This window comes from Lissotriton helveticus, chromosome 3_1 (genome assembly GCF_964261635.1).
Source record: "Lissotriton helveticus chromosome 3_1, aLisHel1.1, whole genome shotgun sequence".
Lineage (NCBI taxonomy): Eukaryota > Metazoa > Chordata > Amphibia > Caudata > Salamandridae > Lissotriton > Lissotriton helveticus.
Window position 1 is genome coordinate 589,672,578 of NC_136061.1, and position 20,162 is coordinate 589,692,739.

A 20,162-nucleotide genomic window follows, 5' to 3' on the forward strand; every position below is an offset into this window, starting at 1 on the left:
TCTTGCTTTTTGTGCTGTGGGGGAGGGGTTGAAGGCCGTAAGAAAAGAATGGATGGAGCACATGAACAACAGGTTCACTCCCTCGTTATTCCCTATAGCGGTAACAATTCTTTGCTGCACCCATATGGGCTGTAATACTAGCGTCAAAATATGTTTTTTTTTAAAAACCCTCAGCACAGACTGATAGTTGTGGTTCTCCTTTGCTTCACTGGACAGCGCACACTCCTAAAAAGAATTGGGCCTCTGTTGATGTGGGTTATTCACTTGTACTACAGTTTTCTTTTCAGTTCATGAAAGTGTTGTAGCATTTCAACTGAAAATGCTTTCGTCATGAATTTAAATAGGCTTTAACTTTTCGATGATGATGTAGTGCCCTTACGCTTCACAAAAGTGGAGGCAAATACCCTTACACCGTTTCAAAAAGTAGGCACCTGCAAAAATTATAAGAACTTTTTTGTAAGGAAATAATTATCTTTATATCTCTTTGTCCTGCAGCAGACCAGAAAAGATCTGTGACCTTCACTGAAACGCATCCCGAGCCCTCTACTTCTGCTGATCAAGGACCATCGTCGTCACTACCAGCATGCAGTTCAGGAGGCCAAGGGCCCAAAGCAGAAAGAGTGGCAAGCCCTGCCCTAACTTCCTCACCTGCCATTGCTTCAGCTGATCTCTATAGCCACTCTGCCAGCCAGGTAACACGACACGCAGGTTAGAGAACAGTGGCAATTTCTAACAGAGTTTCTCATACAGTCTTGAACTGGAGAAGTATATCTTGTTGAAGAAAATAATTGTATTTTCTTTATTGCAGCTGAGCAGCAGAATTTGCATATGTCTAGGAAATAAGGGGCATATTTACTAACATGTCATGCAATGCAGGGCAGCAAACAAAGTTGCTGCACTGCATTGCGTGAAATAGACAGAGCAGAAATCTACTAAGATATGGTGGGCCTCATTTATGAAAGGTGACGCATCGCTACGTGAAAACAGTGATGTGTCACTTTTCATTGCGCCCTCCTTGCGGCATATTGGATGCGTCATGTTTACAGTATGAAGCATCATGTCGCAAGGAGTTACAGATACGTCAGTATATCTGACGTATCTGTAGGCGCAAAAATGACGCATTGCTGGAGTTTGTCATGAAAGTGACGCAACTCCATCAATAGGTCATTTCACATGGGCAAGTCCTACTACAAAAGTGCCTGCATCAGCCTTACGCCTGCTGTGAGGCAGGCATAAGGTATTGACGCATTTGCGTCCAAAAGTAACGCAGAGAAATCTCATAGATTTCACTGTGTTACTTCTACGAGGCTTACTTGCATCATAACACCAACCATACATACATTATACCTGGTGCAGGTATATTGTGGCGCAGAGGTTTACAAAGTGATGTATCTACCTAGATGCATCACTTTGTAGATATGATGCAACATGGTGCATTTTTTACCCTGCTAGTGCATCACAAAAAGTGACACTCTGGCAGCGTAAAAGGTATGCAAGGGCTCATAAATAAGCCCCGGTGTACTTCTGCCCCCTCCTTGTGAAGGTGCATTCGAAACTGCCTAAAACCCTCACAGGAAGGTTAAAAAAACAAGTACTGAGGAGAAATGAAGAAATTTCTCTTTGTGACACCTGGTTCTTGGGAGGCGCACCATTTCTAGCGCAATCGCATGTTTACTGACCTTAGTAAATCTAGGATTGCGTCAAAATCTATGGGTGGAACCAGTTGAACGCCAATGCTCCACCAATGCTTTGCCTCCCTGATGCCTTGCATTATTTTGTATTTACCAAAAACGCAAAGCTGTGCAAAGAGGCTGTGCATGGATTAGTAAATATCAGATAAGGACTTCTTTTGCCTTGCGAACTGAAGGACAAGTCTTTATTAAATCTGGGCCTTAATGTTGTAACGCTATAAACACCGTAAGTGGCCAGCATTGGCTGGTCTACAGATTCACATTCTTAGATGATTTACCAATTCTTAGGAGATATCTCTTGGGGCTGAGGGGCCTGGGACACATTGTTGAAAACTTTTTTTTTTTTTTTAAACTGATTTCTATCCAATATTCTTACATTACATAGACAAAATATCGAAAATGGCGCAAAAAATTAAATTTCTGACAGAGACTTCTAACTGCAGATTTCTCGCCTTGTGAATCTCGCCCAGGCACAAGACTGGACCTGGAAACTTTAATAGCAATTCCCTTGCAAGTCAACAGGTGGCGCTGTTCGGCTCCGCATCACGTCTGTTGGTTCCGGCTGTGAGGGGTTCTATAAGAACACAAGCTCCACATACTCACATCAGTTCCTTTCTTTCTGCACCTTCCAAGGCAGACCTGGAGGTAGCAGTGCTGTCCTTTTGCCCGAACTTTCACCCAGAAAAATTATTTTTTCCAAACAAAAATCTCTTACAGTGTGTAGATATGGGCCTTAGAATGACAGATTTAAAGCTGTGTCATGACTATCACCAGCAGATGTCAGTGTTGGAAACCCACATTGTCTGTCCATGGTGTTTAGTCTCCAATCAAAACACAAATGTGTTTATGTTGTTCAAAGATTAACCGGAAAGCAATCTGAGACTGTAAGGCAATGTTCGCCAATGCCAAACTGCAAAAAAAGGCGAGGTAGCAGTCCTGGTTCCAGTCAAGGCAGGGGCCGACTTAGGCATGTGCAAGCTGTGCACCTGCACAGGGCCGCCACACCCTAGGGACCGGCACGCCAATATATATCCTTAATATAATAATCCTCTGAGGATGGATACATATTTGCGTGGCGGCCCCTGGCAGGGATTTGGCGGCCTCCGGCTCTGTTCCACTTCCAAACACCCTGACCCCCCCTCTTCACTGGCATCCGCTCTCCGCCCCGAGCCCCTCTTCCTGGGGCACCCTACCTATGCTCCCTGCCCAGGGCCGCCATGAGCCTAGAGCCACCCCTGGTCAGGGTTCGAGGCCTGGACGTGCACTCGCTCCCTGGACTGATTTGACCTCTAGGCTTTGGAGTCACTTGGGTGAGAGCGCACCTGGATCACTGCAGCACCTTCCTTCTCAGTGGACTGCCACGGCAGGTGAAACAACACCTGAAAGTGGCTGCAGTCTCTATTTTTGGTAGCCCACGGAATCCCACTGGAGCGCCTTAGGCCCCACAGATTTCAGGTGGCAGCCTGTTGAAAGCCTATCTGTGGATCCATCCCCAACTGCACAACGGACCTCTTTCAGAGTTTGATCCCTTCTCTGAGCAGTGCACGGCTGGTTCCGGTCTCTGGGAAATGTCCGATGTGATCTTAAAGATCTAGACCGACACCACAGGTGCGAGCCCAGATGCTAGTTCCAATATCACTGCCACCAGATTCAAATCCAATAAACCTATCCTATTCTGAAGCTCGACTCTTACATCGTTCCATGTCTAAAATCGAACAAAAGGTGGTTATGCATAATGTCTGCACATCTATCCACTGTATAGGGCAGTAGGCATAGAGCCCAATGTTAAAAGTAACCAAAAATGTCAGTTGTTAGTGGTGCTATTGTCAGACCCCCCAGGATATAGCGGCATGGATTAGCAAATTTAGCGGCACAAAAATGGAAATTTAGCGGCACAAATATGGAAATTTAGCGGCAATTTTGCGGCATTTTATTTGGCCACTTTTCCTACAACAAACACAGATATCTTAGTTTTTTGAGTTATTTAACAACATGAATCTATGTATATTTGGTTTATTTACAATGTAGACACTTTATATTGGCATAGACACAGCTGTAGCTAATAAGACTCATGTTTAATAATGTTAACATGTTCAATAAAAAAAATCGTAATAGAAATAAATACATATATACCTAAAGAGTGACTTTCAGGCCGTCTCCATCTAGTGATCTTTTCAAATGTCATTCACGTTTCGGCCCCGCCCACCTATAGAATATGGCCTGAGACACTGCCCTTTTAACCATTGCCTAGCTGCGTTATCAGTGATGGCATTTTGCTCCAGCACATGTCTATATCTGCCTAGAAAGTAGTCCGCATAGCAGAGGAGCCGCCACTGTAATTGGTATCACTTACTACAACAGCATTTGTTTCATGACTTGTGGGAAGGCATTTCATCATCTATACTGGAAAAATGTTTTATGATATCACTACTGTTTGGGGTTCATCATTTTAGACTGATGTAATCTGCATGCTCTCTGATCTTTTAAGCGCTAAATGAGAAGCAGAGTTGTTGTATCAGCCAACATGATTTGGCTAGCACTGCTGCATTTTGCGCATGATTGTTAAAGGTGAGGGAAAACACAATATTTTGTAAAGTAACCAACATCTTTGAAGACTGGAGGGTCTGGCCAATGCTCATCACCCATGAGACCCAACCCACTTAAAGCCCTGACAATATCAGCAAACTGCAGGTCCTCCAAATTCTTCAGCTTGATTTCTGCTAAAGATTCCCAAATTCTGCTCAGTGTCTCTGGATATAAAAAACCTGCACTGGCTTCCCATTAAGCAAAGAATCGTTGGAGAGCAGCTGTGTGTTCTGAAAAAAGCAAACAAGGATTATGATGAATCCAGAGGATGGTTATGCTGCTGCATAACTATTTTACTTTGTTCTCTCCATTACATGCAGGAAATGGAATCAAGCATACAACACAACCTCCTGGCAAAAAAAAACCGATATTTCAAGGCAATGCTTGCTGGGACTACGAAGTGCAAACAAACCTCAGGCACAACCACAGAGAAAGGAATTCAAGTGCAAGGTTTTGATTCAGGTGAAAAATCAAACGACGTGGAATGTATGTCTCCAAACGGCCAAGACATGTGGATGTCCCCGTGGGATAAGAAAATGTAAAGCCCATTGAGTCCGATGGCCAACTAGACAAGTTACATAAACAGGAACAAGGCTGTGGCAGCGTTAAGCATCCACTGCAGAAGGCTGCAGCACGCCAGAAATAAAATAATGGAAAGAAAGGGACTTACTCAAAAACAACTCATTCACAGTCATGCAAAATCCTAAATTGCGAGTTTCATTGAGTTACATCTAAGTTAGATGTAACTCTTTAGTTCCCTTTCCCAGCCTGTCCTTGGACATGCCTCCAGAGCCAGGCTCTCTTTGGAGTGACTTAAGTTCCCTTTCTCAGCTTGTCCATGGGCATGCCTCCGGAGCCAGGCCAGCAGTCTTGGTTTCTTTTCTTCTGCCTGTCCCCGGGCTTGGACCCTGGACAGCTGTGCAGAGGCTCAGGCTCCCCTGTCCAGACCTGCTGCGCGGCGTCTTTATTTCCCGTGCACTGTGTGCCTGGACATGCCTCCGGGGCCAGGCCGGCCGTGCAGTTTCTTTCACTGGCTGATCTTGGACACATTCAGCTCCTGCAGGGATAACAAGGGCCCCTGTCAGATAATCCTGACTCTCCTTTGTGTAATGGCTTCGGGATCAGGGGGGAGGAGAGAGTTAACTCGCTGCGTGGTAATGGGGGGGTTGTGTGTTGTGTGTTAAATCATTAACTTTCCGAGTAGAGAGGAGGCGGGGCAGCGTTTATAAAAGAGGCTGGCAGAGGGTGGTGTAAATGCACAGATATCCTAACTGGGCGCTGCATTTTGTTTTCTGCAACAGGTCTGAATCCGGAGTTAACGACTGCCGACGATCACATCACACATTCCGCTGCTTGGGCGATGCTGGACTGTTTACAGACCCCCCTGGATATAGCGGCTTTTGTAAAAATGCCGCGATTTCTACGAAAGTGCCGATTTCGCGGGCACTTTAGTAAAAATCGCGGCATTTTTACAAAAGTGCCGATTTTGCGGCAAATCGCGAAATCGCGATATCCTGGAGGGTCTGTATTGTGGTGCCAGCTCCCAGCCACCTCCGGTACAAATAAGCCACACTACAAGGCAGTGCAGAACACTATTGTAACACAACTACGGCAGCAAAGCACACACAATGCAGTTTTTTCCCTACTTCTCTAGTCCCCAGTTCTTGGTAAGCAAATCCAGTCCGAACATGAGTGGGACACTGTTCTCTTTTAATGCATGAATGAATCCGTGTACATCATTATTCAACAAGAAGCAGCAGACACATGCTTCATCCTCCTGGACTTTTTCAAGGCTGCTAGACCACATATAACAATATTTATTTGCGACTTATTGACAAACTATATAGTGCCACCACCTCGTGGGTGTGCCGTCACACATCACCCTATGTGAATTTTTTAATGTGCATTCATGATAAAGAAATTCCATGAGGAAGGGCAGTGTTTGAAGGCCATCGCCATATCAGGTGTAAACACTAGGTGCCTATTCAGTGACTGCAATAGATAAAAGCCCATTAAAAATTAAAGCAGGATGATGTGTGACGGTACACCCACGAAGTGGTGGCACTATATAGCAGTGTCAGTAAGTCGCAAATAAATAATTGTTATGTGTGGTTTTGTAGCCTTGAAAATGTCCAGGAGGATGAAACACCATTGGCTGCTCATGTTCGAACTGGATTTGCTTACCAAGAAGTGGGGACTAGAGACAGAGAAAAAGAACTGCGCAGTGTGTGCTTCGGTGCCGTGGATGTGTTCTTACATCATTACAACCCAGAATTCCACAACTTTGATCCAGATATAGATGATGACTGCTATGCTTTTTATGAAGAGGAGGACATGTTTGATGATCTGCAGGATGCCAGTGGGTTTGACACCACCCCTGCCACTGGCCTCTCATCTCCTAGCCATATTGCCACAGAAGAATCTTCCTTTTTTTAAAAACTGTTATCAGGAGAGTAGCAGAAGTGGGGGGCATGGCTAACTGCCGAGCATGGGGGACGTGTTCTAACTGTGTTCCGGGCTGGGTGTACCATTCTGAGGTTATAGGCAGCATTGCAGGGCCATTCCGAACAATACACCGTCCATCTGCCGCCCGAAACCCCTAGTAAGCTGAGCGAGGGGAGAAGAGCCTGGGATCCGTTCACCGAGAGCTGCACGGGCTGAGGCATACACCCCCGGCTGCGGAGGCAGCTGCGGGCTGGAATAGGCAGCCACGGTCCTCCGAAACAGAGGCTCTGGTGTGGGGAGTGGGTTGCTGCACCTGGAAGCCAAGATTTTTCCACGAACCCAGCAGCAGCACCAGGAAGCGGCGGGACACTGAAACAAGGTATGACGACTCGCCGGAAGGAAGTTCCGGGCCTGAAGACCCCAAGCAGAGTTGAGGGGCCATGCCAAAACTTGATCCATCTGGTGGTGAGTGCGATGCGCCTGAAAGACGAAACAATGCACCTGAAACTGATTCCACCCAACTACAGCAAATAGGAAAAATGCTGAGGCTCCCGTAACGATGCCCTTGAGAGCGCCATTTACTCAAAATTAAGCACGCTCCCTGCCGAAGCTCTTGCCAACGCAGCGGTTCTCTAGTTCATTTTTTTATTTTATGGAGCCTTACTCATCTCCACCACACATGAACTCCTGAACGAACTTCCAATCGAACCCTACTCCCTAAGGGACACGCAAATCCTGTGACATTGGGAGACGGAGAGAGACGGGCCCAATCAGAGAGGACGCTGGCAGGGCCTATGTATCCCTCTGATGACAAAGGCCTTGAAGTAGTGACCTGCGCTGGCCGCCCTAACAGCCAGTGCTAAAAACCCTGGAGAGTGGGACCGAGAGAACATCACTGTTTTGAATCGGCACGGTTGCAGTGTGGACCCTATCACCGGATGTTGGTATAGTGGGCCTGCCGGAACGCTGCAAGGTGACAAATCCAACGCAATTTGTGGAACAGTCGCTGCACGACCCCGTCGCCCCGGAGGGACTAACTGACTTCTTCAGTGTGAAAAGGGCACACAGAATCCCTACGAGACCACCGATTGCTGGCCCACCACCCGACCTATAATAGCCCGAATACTTAATTACAAAGACCGCAACACCTTACTCAGGACCGCCAGGGAGAAGACCGCTACCCTTTTGGAGAACCAGCAGATCTCACTGTATCCAGACTTCATAGTGGCGGTCCAGTGCCAAAGAGCCTCCTTCCAGGAAATTAAAAAGAAGCTTAGAACCCACAACCTCAAGTATGCCCTGCTATTCCCGGCCCAACTAAAAGTTATTCACGAACATAAATCACATTTCTTTGATGATCCGCAGGAGGCTACTGAATGGATGGAAGTCATGTTCTCCACTGGCCCATCGCAAGGGTCAACATAAACCACCAAGCAAAAGCCACAAAAGGCACGAAAAGAGATAAGACGTCGAAGGAAACTGAACCGTATGGAGACAAAATCAAGCCCATCCCCGGAACAAATCATGGAAAGCCAAAAATCAGCACTACTGGCGGCGGCGGCACTTGCTGAGCAAGACCCACTGTCCTCAGCGGAATCCTCCGAAGACACCAACCTACACTCAGACTCGGAGAACAGTCTTGCTCTCTTCCCCTCCATCACCCCGCAATTGGTGAACGAATACCTGGAAAAAGAACCACACTTAGTTGTCGAAATGGATCCCCACGATACTTTGAGGTAGAGGGCACACTGATTTGTATAGCATACGGGCCTCGCACTGTCTTTACGGTTTAACAAATGGCCATGGTCCGGTCACGTGCACTGTAACACTGACAACCCCGGATTCAGAAGCGTGGTAGAACAAGTACCCCACCTCCCCCATGGTGACTACATTAAGTTCAAAACTGTATTGTTATCAGCATTGCTGTTTAGTTTGGTCCACCACAGGTTCTTGGGTAAAGCTAGTATTGGGTCACGTTACGGCAAATTACTTATCTGACTCACTCCTAAGTTTGTCCTCCAGGAACCCCGACTGCCTTAGAAGGAAAGGACACAGGACGATGCATATACATGTATGGCTATCGCTGGAAAGTATACAATAACTACTTGGGATGTGAGGGGCATGGGATTGGTGCAGAAGCGACATCGAATATATGCTCGCTAAACACAAGGAAGGCACATATTGTTTTAATGCTGGAGACACATCTCACCAGCTCAGAGGCTGCTAAGCTACTCAAAAAATGGATGGGACAAATATTTAACACATCATACTCTGCATTTGCAAGAGAGGCTGCCATATGGATCAGAAATGGTACCCCTTTTGTTGCTTTAGACCAAAGAATAGATGTGAATGGCAGGTATGTTTTGATCCATGGCACACTGGACGGCACACACGTAGTACTTGGCAGCGTATACGCCCTGAATTATGAGCAGGATAAATTCCTAAGTGCCCTTAATACAATATTGGCTGACTGGGTGGATTACCCCTGGCTATTGGGGAAGATTATAATGCAGTCCTAGACATAAGCCTTGATCGATCTCACCCACCGCTACAAGGGACTGGCTCCATGAAACAGGCACCGCACTTCGCGATTGGGCTACAGGCTGGACATTAACCGATGCAAGCCGCGAATACTCGTTTTATTCTCCACCTCATATGCTACACACATGGATAGATAGAATGTTCTGTTCTCCGCCCCTTCTCGCACAAATACACCACATAACTGGGGAAAATGCTATCTGACAACAACCCCCTGGAAATTACATTCTCCTGGGGGAAAAAACCCACCCTAATTCCAATATGGAGGCTGCAACCGCAGTTACTTAAGGACTCAGTGTTCAGCAATACCCTGACCACAACTATCTCCAATTACTTTACTGAAAATACGGATACTACATCCTCACGCCAAATAGAATGGGAGGCATTTAAGACAGTTGTGAAAGGGGTTGCTATCGGTACAATGCTGGGAGCCCGACAAATGACTAACAAGGAACTACAAAAAATAGAAGACAAACTGGGCAAACTAGAGCATGCAGCAGCCTCAGACATCATTAAATATGCAGCCCTACAAGAAGCATGTGTCACACATGTCAAACTCCTTTAAGGACTGCTGGTCATAGATTACTGAACATATACACAAAGACAACATGCGAAGGCCGAAAGGGCCTGAACTGTCCTGGCCAGGATCTTGCGGGATGTGCCACCCTCCACCCCCATACAAGAGGTCACCACGATAGATGTTACAACAGGGCACACGCAATCGGACATAAACATAGCATTCAGGTATTACTATACAACACTATATGTGGCCTCTGAGGATTTCGGGGAAGAAGCAATAGAAGTATTCCTGGACAACCTCAAATTCCCACAGTTAATAAGAGCTCATCAACAAGGCCTAGCTGAACCAATTGCCAAAACTGAAGTAAAGGAAATAATCAGGGAACTCCCCTGCAACAAAACCCTGGTGCTAGATGGCCTCTCAGTGGAGTTTTCTGACTTTCTCGACGGCGCTGGTCTCCCACTTAGAGCGTCTATACCAGGCAGCATTGGATACAGGATATCTCCCCCCCCACCACGATGCAGGCACTGGTTGCCTCCCTCCCAAAGCCAGGCAGGGACTTAACAGATATGTCTGGGTACAGGCCTCTCTCATTATGAAACACTGAATATAAAATCATAAGTAAAATACTGGCCCACCGACTGCTTCCCTACTTGCCACAGCTGATACACATAGATCAACGCGGCCATTAGATGGCTATATCATGTGCTGACTTCCACAGCCTCAGACCACTCCAGAGCTGGATGCACTTCTCTAGGCCTGAGGCAAGCTTTTGATACTCTTAGCTGGAGCTACATGCTAGCTGTCCTTCGAAAATTTGGTATTCCTCCATAATTTATACGCTGGGTTAAACTACTATACACAGCAACCACAGCAAGAGCCTGCACAGGAGTCCACCTACCACAGTCCAACCTGGTAGGCCGCGGCGCGCGCCAAGTCTGCACGCCATCGCCACTCCTATTTGTATAAGCGCAGTAAGATATGGCATTCCTACTGGGAATACCACGCACACCGTCTCAATATACACCGATGACATCATTCTCTACCTGGGCAGCCTCCAGAGTGGTCTTGGCCCCACTCCACATAGTTTTACCCAGTTCCAAAATATCTTGGGCCTCACCATTAACAACAACAAATCTTATGCCTTTTATTTTCATGCTTAGGATCAAGCAGAGCTGATACACTTCAGCCCCTTGGTATTTCTGATAGCACCCAACACTATCAAATACCTAAGCATACAAATCTACAGGGGCCCATATGAACTGCTGGATAGCAATCTCGTATGAGCCGTTAAGTCACTTAAAGCTCAAATAACCTTTTGGACTTCACTACCACTCTCAGTGACGGGCAGAGTTGCCTACACAAAAATGGTCATGCTCCCGAGAATGCTCTATTATTTTGCTAATTTACCAATAGTGATCCCGACTACTATCTTTAAAACCTTGTACACACTCCTAGTAGAACTGATATGGGAAAAAGTCAACAGGAGGGTGGTGCTCTCAAAACTCCAGCTGGGAACAGACAAAGGGGGCATGGGAGTCCCGGACTTCAGTACATACTGCTATGCGAGCCAACTGCAGAGGCTATCATACTGGACTGCGGGTCCTAACCTCCATGAGATAGGGACGACACAGCAAACATTAAAACGAGGGGTCCTTTATACCCTACTGTTGCCTAAGGAACGGATTCCACCCACGGCTTTCACACTGCTAAAAATAGCCCTCACCTGCTGGAAAAGGGCATTACAATACATGAACCAGCTACTTTCCTATGCCCCCAACGTTCCACTAGTAGGTGTCTCCAGACCCACAGGGGTCATCACATCCAGAAGCATATCCGGATGGACACAGGAGGGAGTGAACACTGTTGGGATGCTATTAGTTGAAAGTGCGCTACTAGACCATGAAAACATTGCCAGGGAACAGGGTGTCCCACGGTCACTTTATCTTCTACATGCCAGTATTACTTGATACATTAAACAATATTGGGCACCAGATAATAAGGAACCCCCACACACAAGTTAGTATATACACTATACCTCATGGGTAATGGGCATCACTTGATCTGCTGGCTGTACAGGGGTATTCGTACCCATGCGGCTACCTCTCTGGCAGCGCTTAGACAAAAAAAGGTTGCTGACATCGGAAGAGACCTATCGGACAAGGAATGGGACTCCTTTCTTGAATATCCCAACAAGGTATCCCGCAATGCCAAATTTAAATTCATTCAGTATATGGTATTGCACAGGGCCTATCTTACACAGCACCAGTTAAATAAAATGTAGCCGTAGGCAAAGAACCACTGCCCACGATGTCACGTGCAGGCAGCTGACCTGCTGCATATGTTATGGGCCTGTCCACGACTGGCACCTTCTGGGCAACCATTATAAAGGTCCAATGGACAGTAACGAGTATTATTGGGAGTGGCACAGCAGAATACTGCATACTTGGAATGCGCCAGGATCACAAGAAACAGAAAGTCCAATCCCGATTTGCTAATTTAGCCTTGATATTGGCAAAACGATCAGTCACCATGAGGTGGAAGGCTACAACGCCCACATGACGCTCAGCTGGCATGGGGAGGTGGTCCGATGGGGGAGAGTTGAAAGCATGGCGATAAGGAGGGAGTAAAGTAGGCACCTGGGGAAGACACCAATTTAACTAGAATGTGATGCAATTCTAGAGCTATTCATAGCCTCTGAACCACTACCAACATGATACACCGTATTGGGCAAATACACGGAGTAAGCTAAAGCTAGGTATTCAGAAATAGGTCCACCCCAGTACTCACACTCTTGACTGTTGGAACAAGCATAGCTACATGCCACGCTGTCAGGACTATATACATGAACACAATAGCACTATGCCCTTTATAGGCGTATGAGAGGATAGAAGTGAGTCAGGGAGGGGGAGGAAGGGAGAGAATAGAGAATCGAAGCAAGGAAGGAGGGGTGGGAGTGTTATTCTGACATGCAGACTGTAAATATACCTTCCATATAAGTACTATTAGTGTGATACCCTTATAACTATCCACGTTCTATATTATTTTTCTATCTACTGCAGTATATACATGATCTTGTGGTTAGTTTATTCCAGCCTGGGCCAATGTTATGTACCCCAAATCTGCATATTTCGTCAAGATGTCAGATGGTTATGCATGTAAATCAATAAAGATTGTTTAAAAAAAACAGGAGAGCAGCAGAAGTGCTTGATTTAAACATTGCTGATGCAGAATGTCAAGGCCAACATATTGAGAGAGGTTTCTAACCCTGCAGCAACCATCCAAGAACCTGTCTTACCCTTTAACAGGGGTCTAATAGATATACGAGTAGGCACCTGGGCCAAACCCGGATCTTGCCCACCGGTCAACAGACAAGTTGCAAGACAACTCAGGCCAGTTCCCGTGGATCCTGACTTCTTGCTCCAGACCCAGAGATCTTGGGGGTACAGGCATCATCTAGTTACCTAAACCCCAATTATTTTCCCAACACCCCACCCAACAGGGAATCCAAAGAGACAGAAATTTAGCAAAACCTTGTTTTACAGTGCCAGTCTTGCCTTACGATCTGTTACACCTTGTACCTCCTGGGACAGTATACTTACTCCTTATGGGACAGAATGGTGAATGTGTTGCCAGCTGTCACCAAGGATGTCAGACATACCCTACAAGTCCCATCCTTGACAACCAAGATGCTGCAAAATATGCAATCCCTTCTGGCCTGGACACAACCCACTGCCTGGGTAGGGCAGTCAGCACCAGCGTGGTGTTTAGGTGCCATGTCTGGATCCGCTTCATGGGTTTCTCTTCGGACATCTAGCAGCCTCTCACAGACTTTCAGTTCAATGACTCAAAATACTTCAGGGCCAACGGTGACTTAGCCTTCAAAAAATGTAAGATAGCAAAGCCACTGCTCACTCTCTGGGACTACCTCAACCAGCTTCGCAGTTCCCCCAAGAACAATGCCCCTTTGAAGGCTTTGGCAAGAGATATCTCTAGACACAACACCAATATAGGTCTCATCAGCAACAGGTCTCCCAGCCCTTTCGGGGTCAAGGTCGGGGAGCTGGCCAGCAACGTTCAGGCCCTCAGGGGAAACTAATCTACCTAGAGCACATCCCCTTTCCCCACAGCCGCCACTGCAAAACCACTTTAATTTGTCCCTGGCAGCAGCCAATTTCCTGGGTAGGAGGTCAAATCACCTTTCACTTCCCCACATGACTGAGCATCACGTTAGACCTATAGGTAGAGCATGGCTACTCCCTACCTTTTCTTTCCTATCCCCCAGACATGCCACCAGCACCACAACAACTCCCAGAGGGCCACTTCACAATACTCCATGGAGAAGTTCAAGCACTACTAGCCAATGGAGCTCTAGAGAGGTTGCCAGCATCAGAGATATAAACAGGTTGGTATTCCTGTTGTTTCCTTCTGTCGAAAAAGGACTGAGTCCTTTGCTCCAACTTTGATCTCTGCCATCTCAACCTCGTTCCCCAGAATAACACGCTCAGCATGCTTACCCCTTCCCACGTTCTGTCTGTCCTAGATCCAGGAGACTGGATGGTGACACTCGACTAGCAGAACACATTTTTTCATATTCCTGGCCGCCAGTCCGATCGGTGTTACCTGCCGTTCCAGGTAGGCCGAGAGCACTTTCAGTAATTTGTGCTCCCCTTTGGCCTGATCAATGCACATAATTTGTTCACAAAGATGATGGTAGTGGCCAAAGCACATCTGCAGAAGTTGGGTATAACAGTCTTCAGATACCTTGACAAATGACAACTGAAGGTGAACTCACCTCAAACAGTTGTAAGCCATATCAGACGATGGCCGACCTGTTGTCATCATTGTGTTTTTCCATCAATGTGCTGAAGTCACGTGTAACTGCTTTACATTACCTTTGTGAGAGCCATCCTAAATACAGTGCTTTTTTGAGCTATCCCTCCACCTCAGCTAGTCCAGGAAATTTGGGCTATTATTTGGAAACCGCCGAGACGTGGCGTCTCCTTCATCTCTCTAACCTTGATGCTTGACACTTATTCCGTGTCTCGAACTTTTCTGACCCTTGCAATGGTAATACAATCATTACTTGATGGACATATCCGTCCTTCTTTGACCCCATATCGGCCAGACTTTGTTCATTGATTGTTAATAAGTGGATTTTTTTCACTTTTGAACGTTTGAACTTCAATTGATGTAATCATTCATCCTATCATTTCCTGTTATATGATTAGTAATCATCAGTGTTTTTATCAGTTGAGAACTCCTCATCTTTATCCCATTTGCGATTCTCCTCAAGCTATCCCAGACCCCAACCGGTTTGGAATTATCACCGGTTCAAGGATTACATATTCCGTCTATTACGACTTGGCGCTGAAGAGTCAGAGTTGACTGTTCTCTGACGAAACACGTGTCGGCTGGCTGGTCTTTATGCAAACAAGCATTAAAAGAAACAAGAAAAGTCGTGGCGACCTTTTGTCTATTTGTCCATAATATGAACATATCCTGTTGTTGATTTTATGTGTGCACATATCCTTGGCTAAAATTATATAGGTTTGGAGTTCCAAACACTAGATAAGGGGTTAGTAGGGTCACCCTTTTCCTGTCAGCACCATATTACTTAGCTCTATGTCCACTTGACAGCCGTTATCCTGCAGAGCGCAATTGTTCCCTTTATACTAAAAACCCTTTCTGTGGATATTACTATTATCCCGATGTTTCAACCTTTGACCTGTCTCTCAGTGACAGTAGCTCTTAGGCTTCTGGGCCTTTTGGCCTCTTTCATCCTGCTTGTGGACCATGTCATGTGGCGCATGCGGACCCTAAGCTGCTGTTTCAGAGTACACAATATTGCCAAACTCTAGGACCAGTAGTCGTTGCAAAAATGATGTAATAGTAGACAGAACCTACAAAATAAATATCTGAAATATCTGACATCACATGTAATTTTCTCATCACACTGAATGTTGCACAGAAAATGTAAACTGGTGATCGCTTAAAAGCAAAATAAAGTTAGGAGTTGGAGAGAAAAATATAAATGAAAAATGTCTCCTCTGAAAAGACTGGCTGCCACAATAATCTTTTGAAACAGGACAAATAGTCTGATCATGGGGGAAAAGTAAAACAAAATCATAGACATTGATTACACATGGTACAGGTAGAACATTCACCTCACAAATTGAAGACAATGCATGTAAAAAACAGAAGCCATGTTTCAGTAGTCATCACAAAATATATGGAACAATGTTAACCGAGACAGATACTTTCAGGACAGAGGGCCCAATTCACAGAACTAACTTAAGACAAAATTCTAAACTTACTACCATTTTCGTATTCACAGAAGGCACTTACTCATTTTGGTATTCACAGAAGACACTTACTCATTTCGGTATTCACAGAAGTTAGGAGTCCTAAATGCCGGGTGTGGCTTGCGCGCCGCTATGAGATGGCGGTCGGCGCTTGAACTCTGGGGCAACAGCGGCCGTCGGGACGATTTTGGGATCCCAATCGGCGTCGCTCTTATTCCCGAACACGGCAATTTATATCGGAATGTGCCGGGAACATGTGGAAGTGAGCTGCTGTCGCTGAAGACGGCAAGAACCTTACTTTCCACTGTTTTGAAGCTCCGTTCACTGGATTTCACGAGCGGCCTCCATTTTGTTTCCTGTGGCGGCATCACTCGCGCTTTCTACCTCAGGAGCAGTGGCAAAATTCTGGGAGCTGCGTTTCTGCTGACATGAGGTGACATTTACCAATATTTTCACCATTCTTGCTTTCAACTTTACGTTTCCACCGCCCGCAGTCATTTCCATGACTCTTTCTGCTCGGTGTGACCTCATGTATAACATCAGTGGCCTCCCTCTGTTGTTTTGCTTATGTTTTTTGGCCAATTAGGAATGATGTTCTGTTTAACCTGATGGCAAGGTTGCTGGATATCTGGAAATTCTGTTTTTCTGAGTACCTGAGGAAAACTTTTCTGGCGTGTTTTTTCCTCATTTGATCTTAACTGCCATTGTGTGTTCTAATACTACGGCCATTGGTCATCATTTTTGCTTACTCAGCTACTGTAACCAGGGAGCCCTTGTGAATTACCATTTTTGTCATTTTTCTTACACCAGCTTTGTTCTATCTCTCTCCGCATAGTTGCTCAGGTGCATTTTTGATATTTTCAACGTGGGCTGCTCTTATGGCGGACAACATGGGTCCTCCTTCTACTACCAAAGACTCTAAAGGGGCTATAAAGAGGTCCAAACAACACTCTCCTACTCCAGAATCTTCTCAGAAAGATACTACTACCACTTTAGATACTATTTTGTCGCGTCTCAATGCGGTTCATGATATCGCACAATCTACTAAGACTAATACTGACCTGTTACAAGTTGAGGTGGCGGCTATCAGGAATGATTTTAAGGCATTATCTGTTAGGGTCACTGCTGCGGAATCTCATATTAGTGCTGTGGAAGATACTGCACACCAACATTCACGGTCTCTTCAACAGATGGATCGCTCAATGGCTGCTTTGCGGAGAGGCCTTACGGAGCAGGAGGATCGTAACCGGAGAAGTAATTTACGAATTTTTGGTCTACCTGAAGATGCGGAGAAGTCAGCCTCCTCGATGATTGACTTTATCTCCCAATGGCTTCCTTCTACCTTACAGATCTCATTCGTGAGCTACTTTGAGATTGAGAGGGCTCATTGTGTTCCTTCCTTCAGGTCTAAATCCTCGACAAGTCCAAGCGCGGTAATTTTCAAACCACTGCGTCACCAACATGCGGAGCAAATTTTGTCTCATATGAGGAAGGTCAAATCAGTGACTTGGGAGGGCCATTGTATTGCTATTTCATAAGATTTTGCCAGAGACACTGTGATTCGTAGAAAGGGGTTCCTTAACCTGCGGAGACGTCTTTTGGACATGAACATCCCTTTTTCCTTTGCTGATCCTTCCAAATTTCGTATCACATTCAAGGGTCGCTCTAGAATTTTTTATGAACCTTCTTAACTTTCCTCTTTTCTTGATAATCAATCTGAATCACAGATGGATTCTTCTCCTGCTCCTGTTCCTTCTGGATCTTGATTTTCTTTGTGTTTTTTCTATAAAATCTTGCATTTTTCCGTCTGACATGTGTCACTGTTTTAGTGTTACATGTTGACTATGGTTTTTTCCAGGCGTCTTGTTTTTCATATTATAGGTGGCGTGGTTACCTGTAGTTGTTGAGTATTTTGTTGATCTCTTTGTATTCCTTGTCCGTTTTGGTTTTCCTCTTCCTCTTTATAATGCTGCATCTGCTTTGGTTGCTCTTTCTATACCTTCAAATATGTTCATTTTCCAATGGTCCTCTTATTCCCTGATCGTTCATTATCATTTTCTTTGATATCTGCTTCATGTGTTGTTCTCATGTCTCATTATATTCTCTTTAGATTTTAATTGGCTTTTTTGGCCTTTTCGTTTTTTCCTCGCGTAGTGTTATCCCGTGTAGTGTTATGTTGTTAATTATCCTTCCCCATATTGACTCTTATTCTTGTCTTTCTCTTTGACTATTTTTTCTGTTTGAAGTCATGTCTTTTTGTTCCGTTTACATGGCTTTAACGTTGGTCTTTTGTCCATTGATATGCTTAAGATGTTTCATATCATTCTCTGTTCATTTTGTTTCCTTCATATTACGAATATCTAAGTTGTCTTTTTATAACCATAGATAGTATATTTATCTATTTCTTATGCTAGCATATTTTTTTTCTTCCTTCTGATGCATTGATTATTGTACTGTTTCTACTTATATACTATTTATATAGTTATAGGTTTTGTCATTAGTACTGTACCATACTTACAATTATTCTAGTTATTAAGCGCTTTTGATCGTTGTACTTATTGACTTCATTTCATACATTTTTTATTGCTGCTTACAATCATACTCATATGTTCCTTATGTTTCCCATGAATTATAATATGTTCTGCAGTATATTTCAATTGGGTCCGGGTTCCATCTATCTTTATCACTATATTGGCTGGTATGGGGTCTGTAGCTACCTCTTTTGTTCTTTCCTGACGGTCTCCTGTTTCCCTCTCCATGTCCCCCCGGTATGAATATGGTCTTTTCTGGACCTCCCCCGGTGGGCTTCTCTTTCTCTCTTCTACCTTTCTTCTCTTTCCTTTTCTTTTTTTCCTCTCTTCTCGCTCTTTTTCCATGGATCTTTTGTGGGTGCTTCCTGTTTGTGACGTTTTTAACGGGTCTCTGGTTGTCTGCCTTTGCTCCTGTATATTCTCCTCTTTTGTTATCCATGTGGTATGGATTTTTTATTTTTGCAAAACTATGCCCGGCTTGAATGTCTTGTCCCTTAATGTCAGAGGACTAAATCATCCGGTGAAAAGGTCTAACATTTTAGATTATTGTAAATCTTTATCCTCTGACTTGGTTCTCCTACAGGAAACAAAAGTTTCCTCTAAAGAGGCTCTATGCCTACGGAAAGACTGGGTATCTGATGTTGTGTGCTCTGATGCCTTGGGCAAAAAGAATGGGGGAATTACATTAATTTCTAAGAAGTCTGGTTTATCTGTGGTCTCTGCGGAACATTACTCGGAGGGTCGTTGGGTGTTGGCCAGATTCTCTAATGGTATTCAGGACTTATATGTTATGAATATTTATGCTCCAAATACTGACAATCCATCATTTTGGCGGATGATCACTAAAAAATTAGCTGATACTCCACATCATGGGAGTTTAATTGTTGGTGGAGATTTCAACCTACCAATGGACCCCCTGTTGGATAGGCAGTCTGCTTTTTCTTATCATCTGCCTAGAGCACATACACAAATGACGAATATGTGTTCCTTTGCTCACCTTCAGGATGTTTGGCGTCTTCATAATCCTACAGGTAGTGATTTTTCTTTCTTTTCCTCTCCACACTCCAGTTTTTCTCGTATTGATTATCTTCTTGTTCATTCCTCCCTTGTACAATCTTCATCTTATCTTATCAAAGTTTTATAGAGCGCTCGCACACCCAAGGGTTTCATGGCGCTACCCAACAGAACACTCACTCTACTCAGGAGACCATCATACCTTAGGCCGTAGCCTGGGTAAACAGCCATGTCTTTAAAAGCTTCCTAAAGGGAAGGAGAGCCGTGCAGGAGTGAATTTCCAAGGGGAGAGAGTTCCACAGCTTGGGAGCAAGGGTAGCGAACCTGCGGCCTCCCCTGCGTGAGAGCTTATAGCGAGGAACAGACAGGAGAAATTGGGAAGCAGACCGAAGGCTACGATAGGGGGTGTATCTGAGCAAGAGTTTCTGGATAAACTGGGGACTGCGAGTGTGTAGGGATTTAAAAATTATGCTGGCCGATTTAAAGGTGACACGGTGTTGAGTCGGAAGCCAGTGGTGACGCCTCAAAAGAG

General features: G+C 45.1%; 1 protein-coding gene across 1 annotated transcript in view; it reads left to right on the forward strand.

Annotated features, from left to right (window-relative positions):
* UNC80 (unc-80 subunit of NALCN channel complex) overlaps positions 1-20,162 on the forward strand; it is a 2,761,828-nt gene that overhangs the window by 2,654,222 nt on the left and 87,444 nt on the right. The window contains exon 62 of the mRNA XM_078680564.1: positions 496-692. Coding sequence (XP_078536690.1) covers positions 496-692 — 197 coding nt within the window. The remainder of the gene's footprint in view (positions 1-495; positions 693-20,162) is intronic.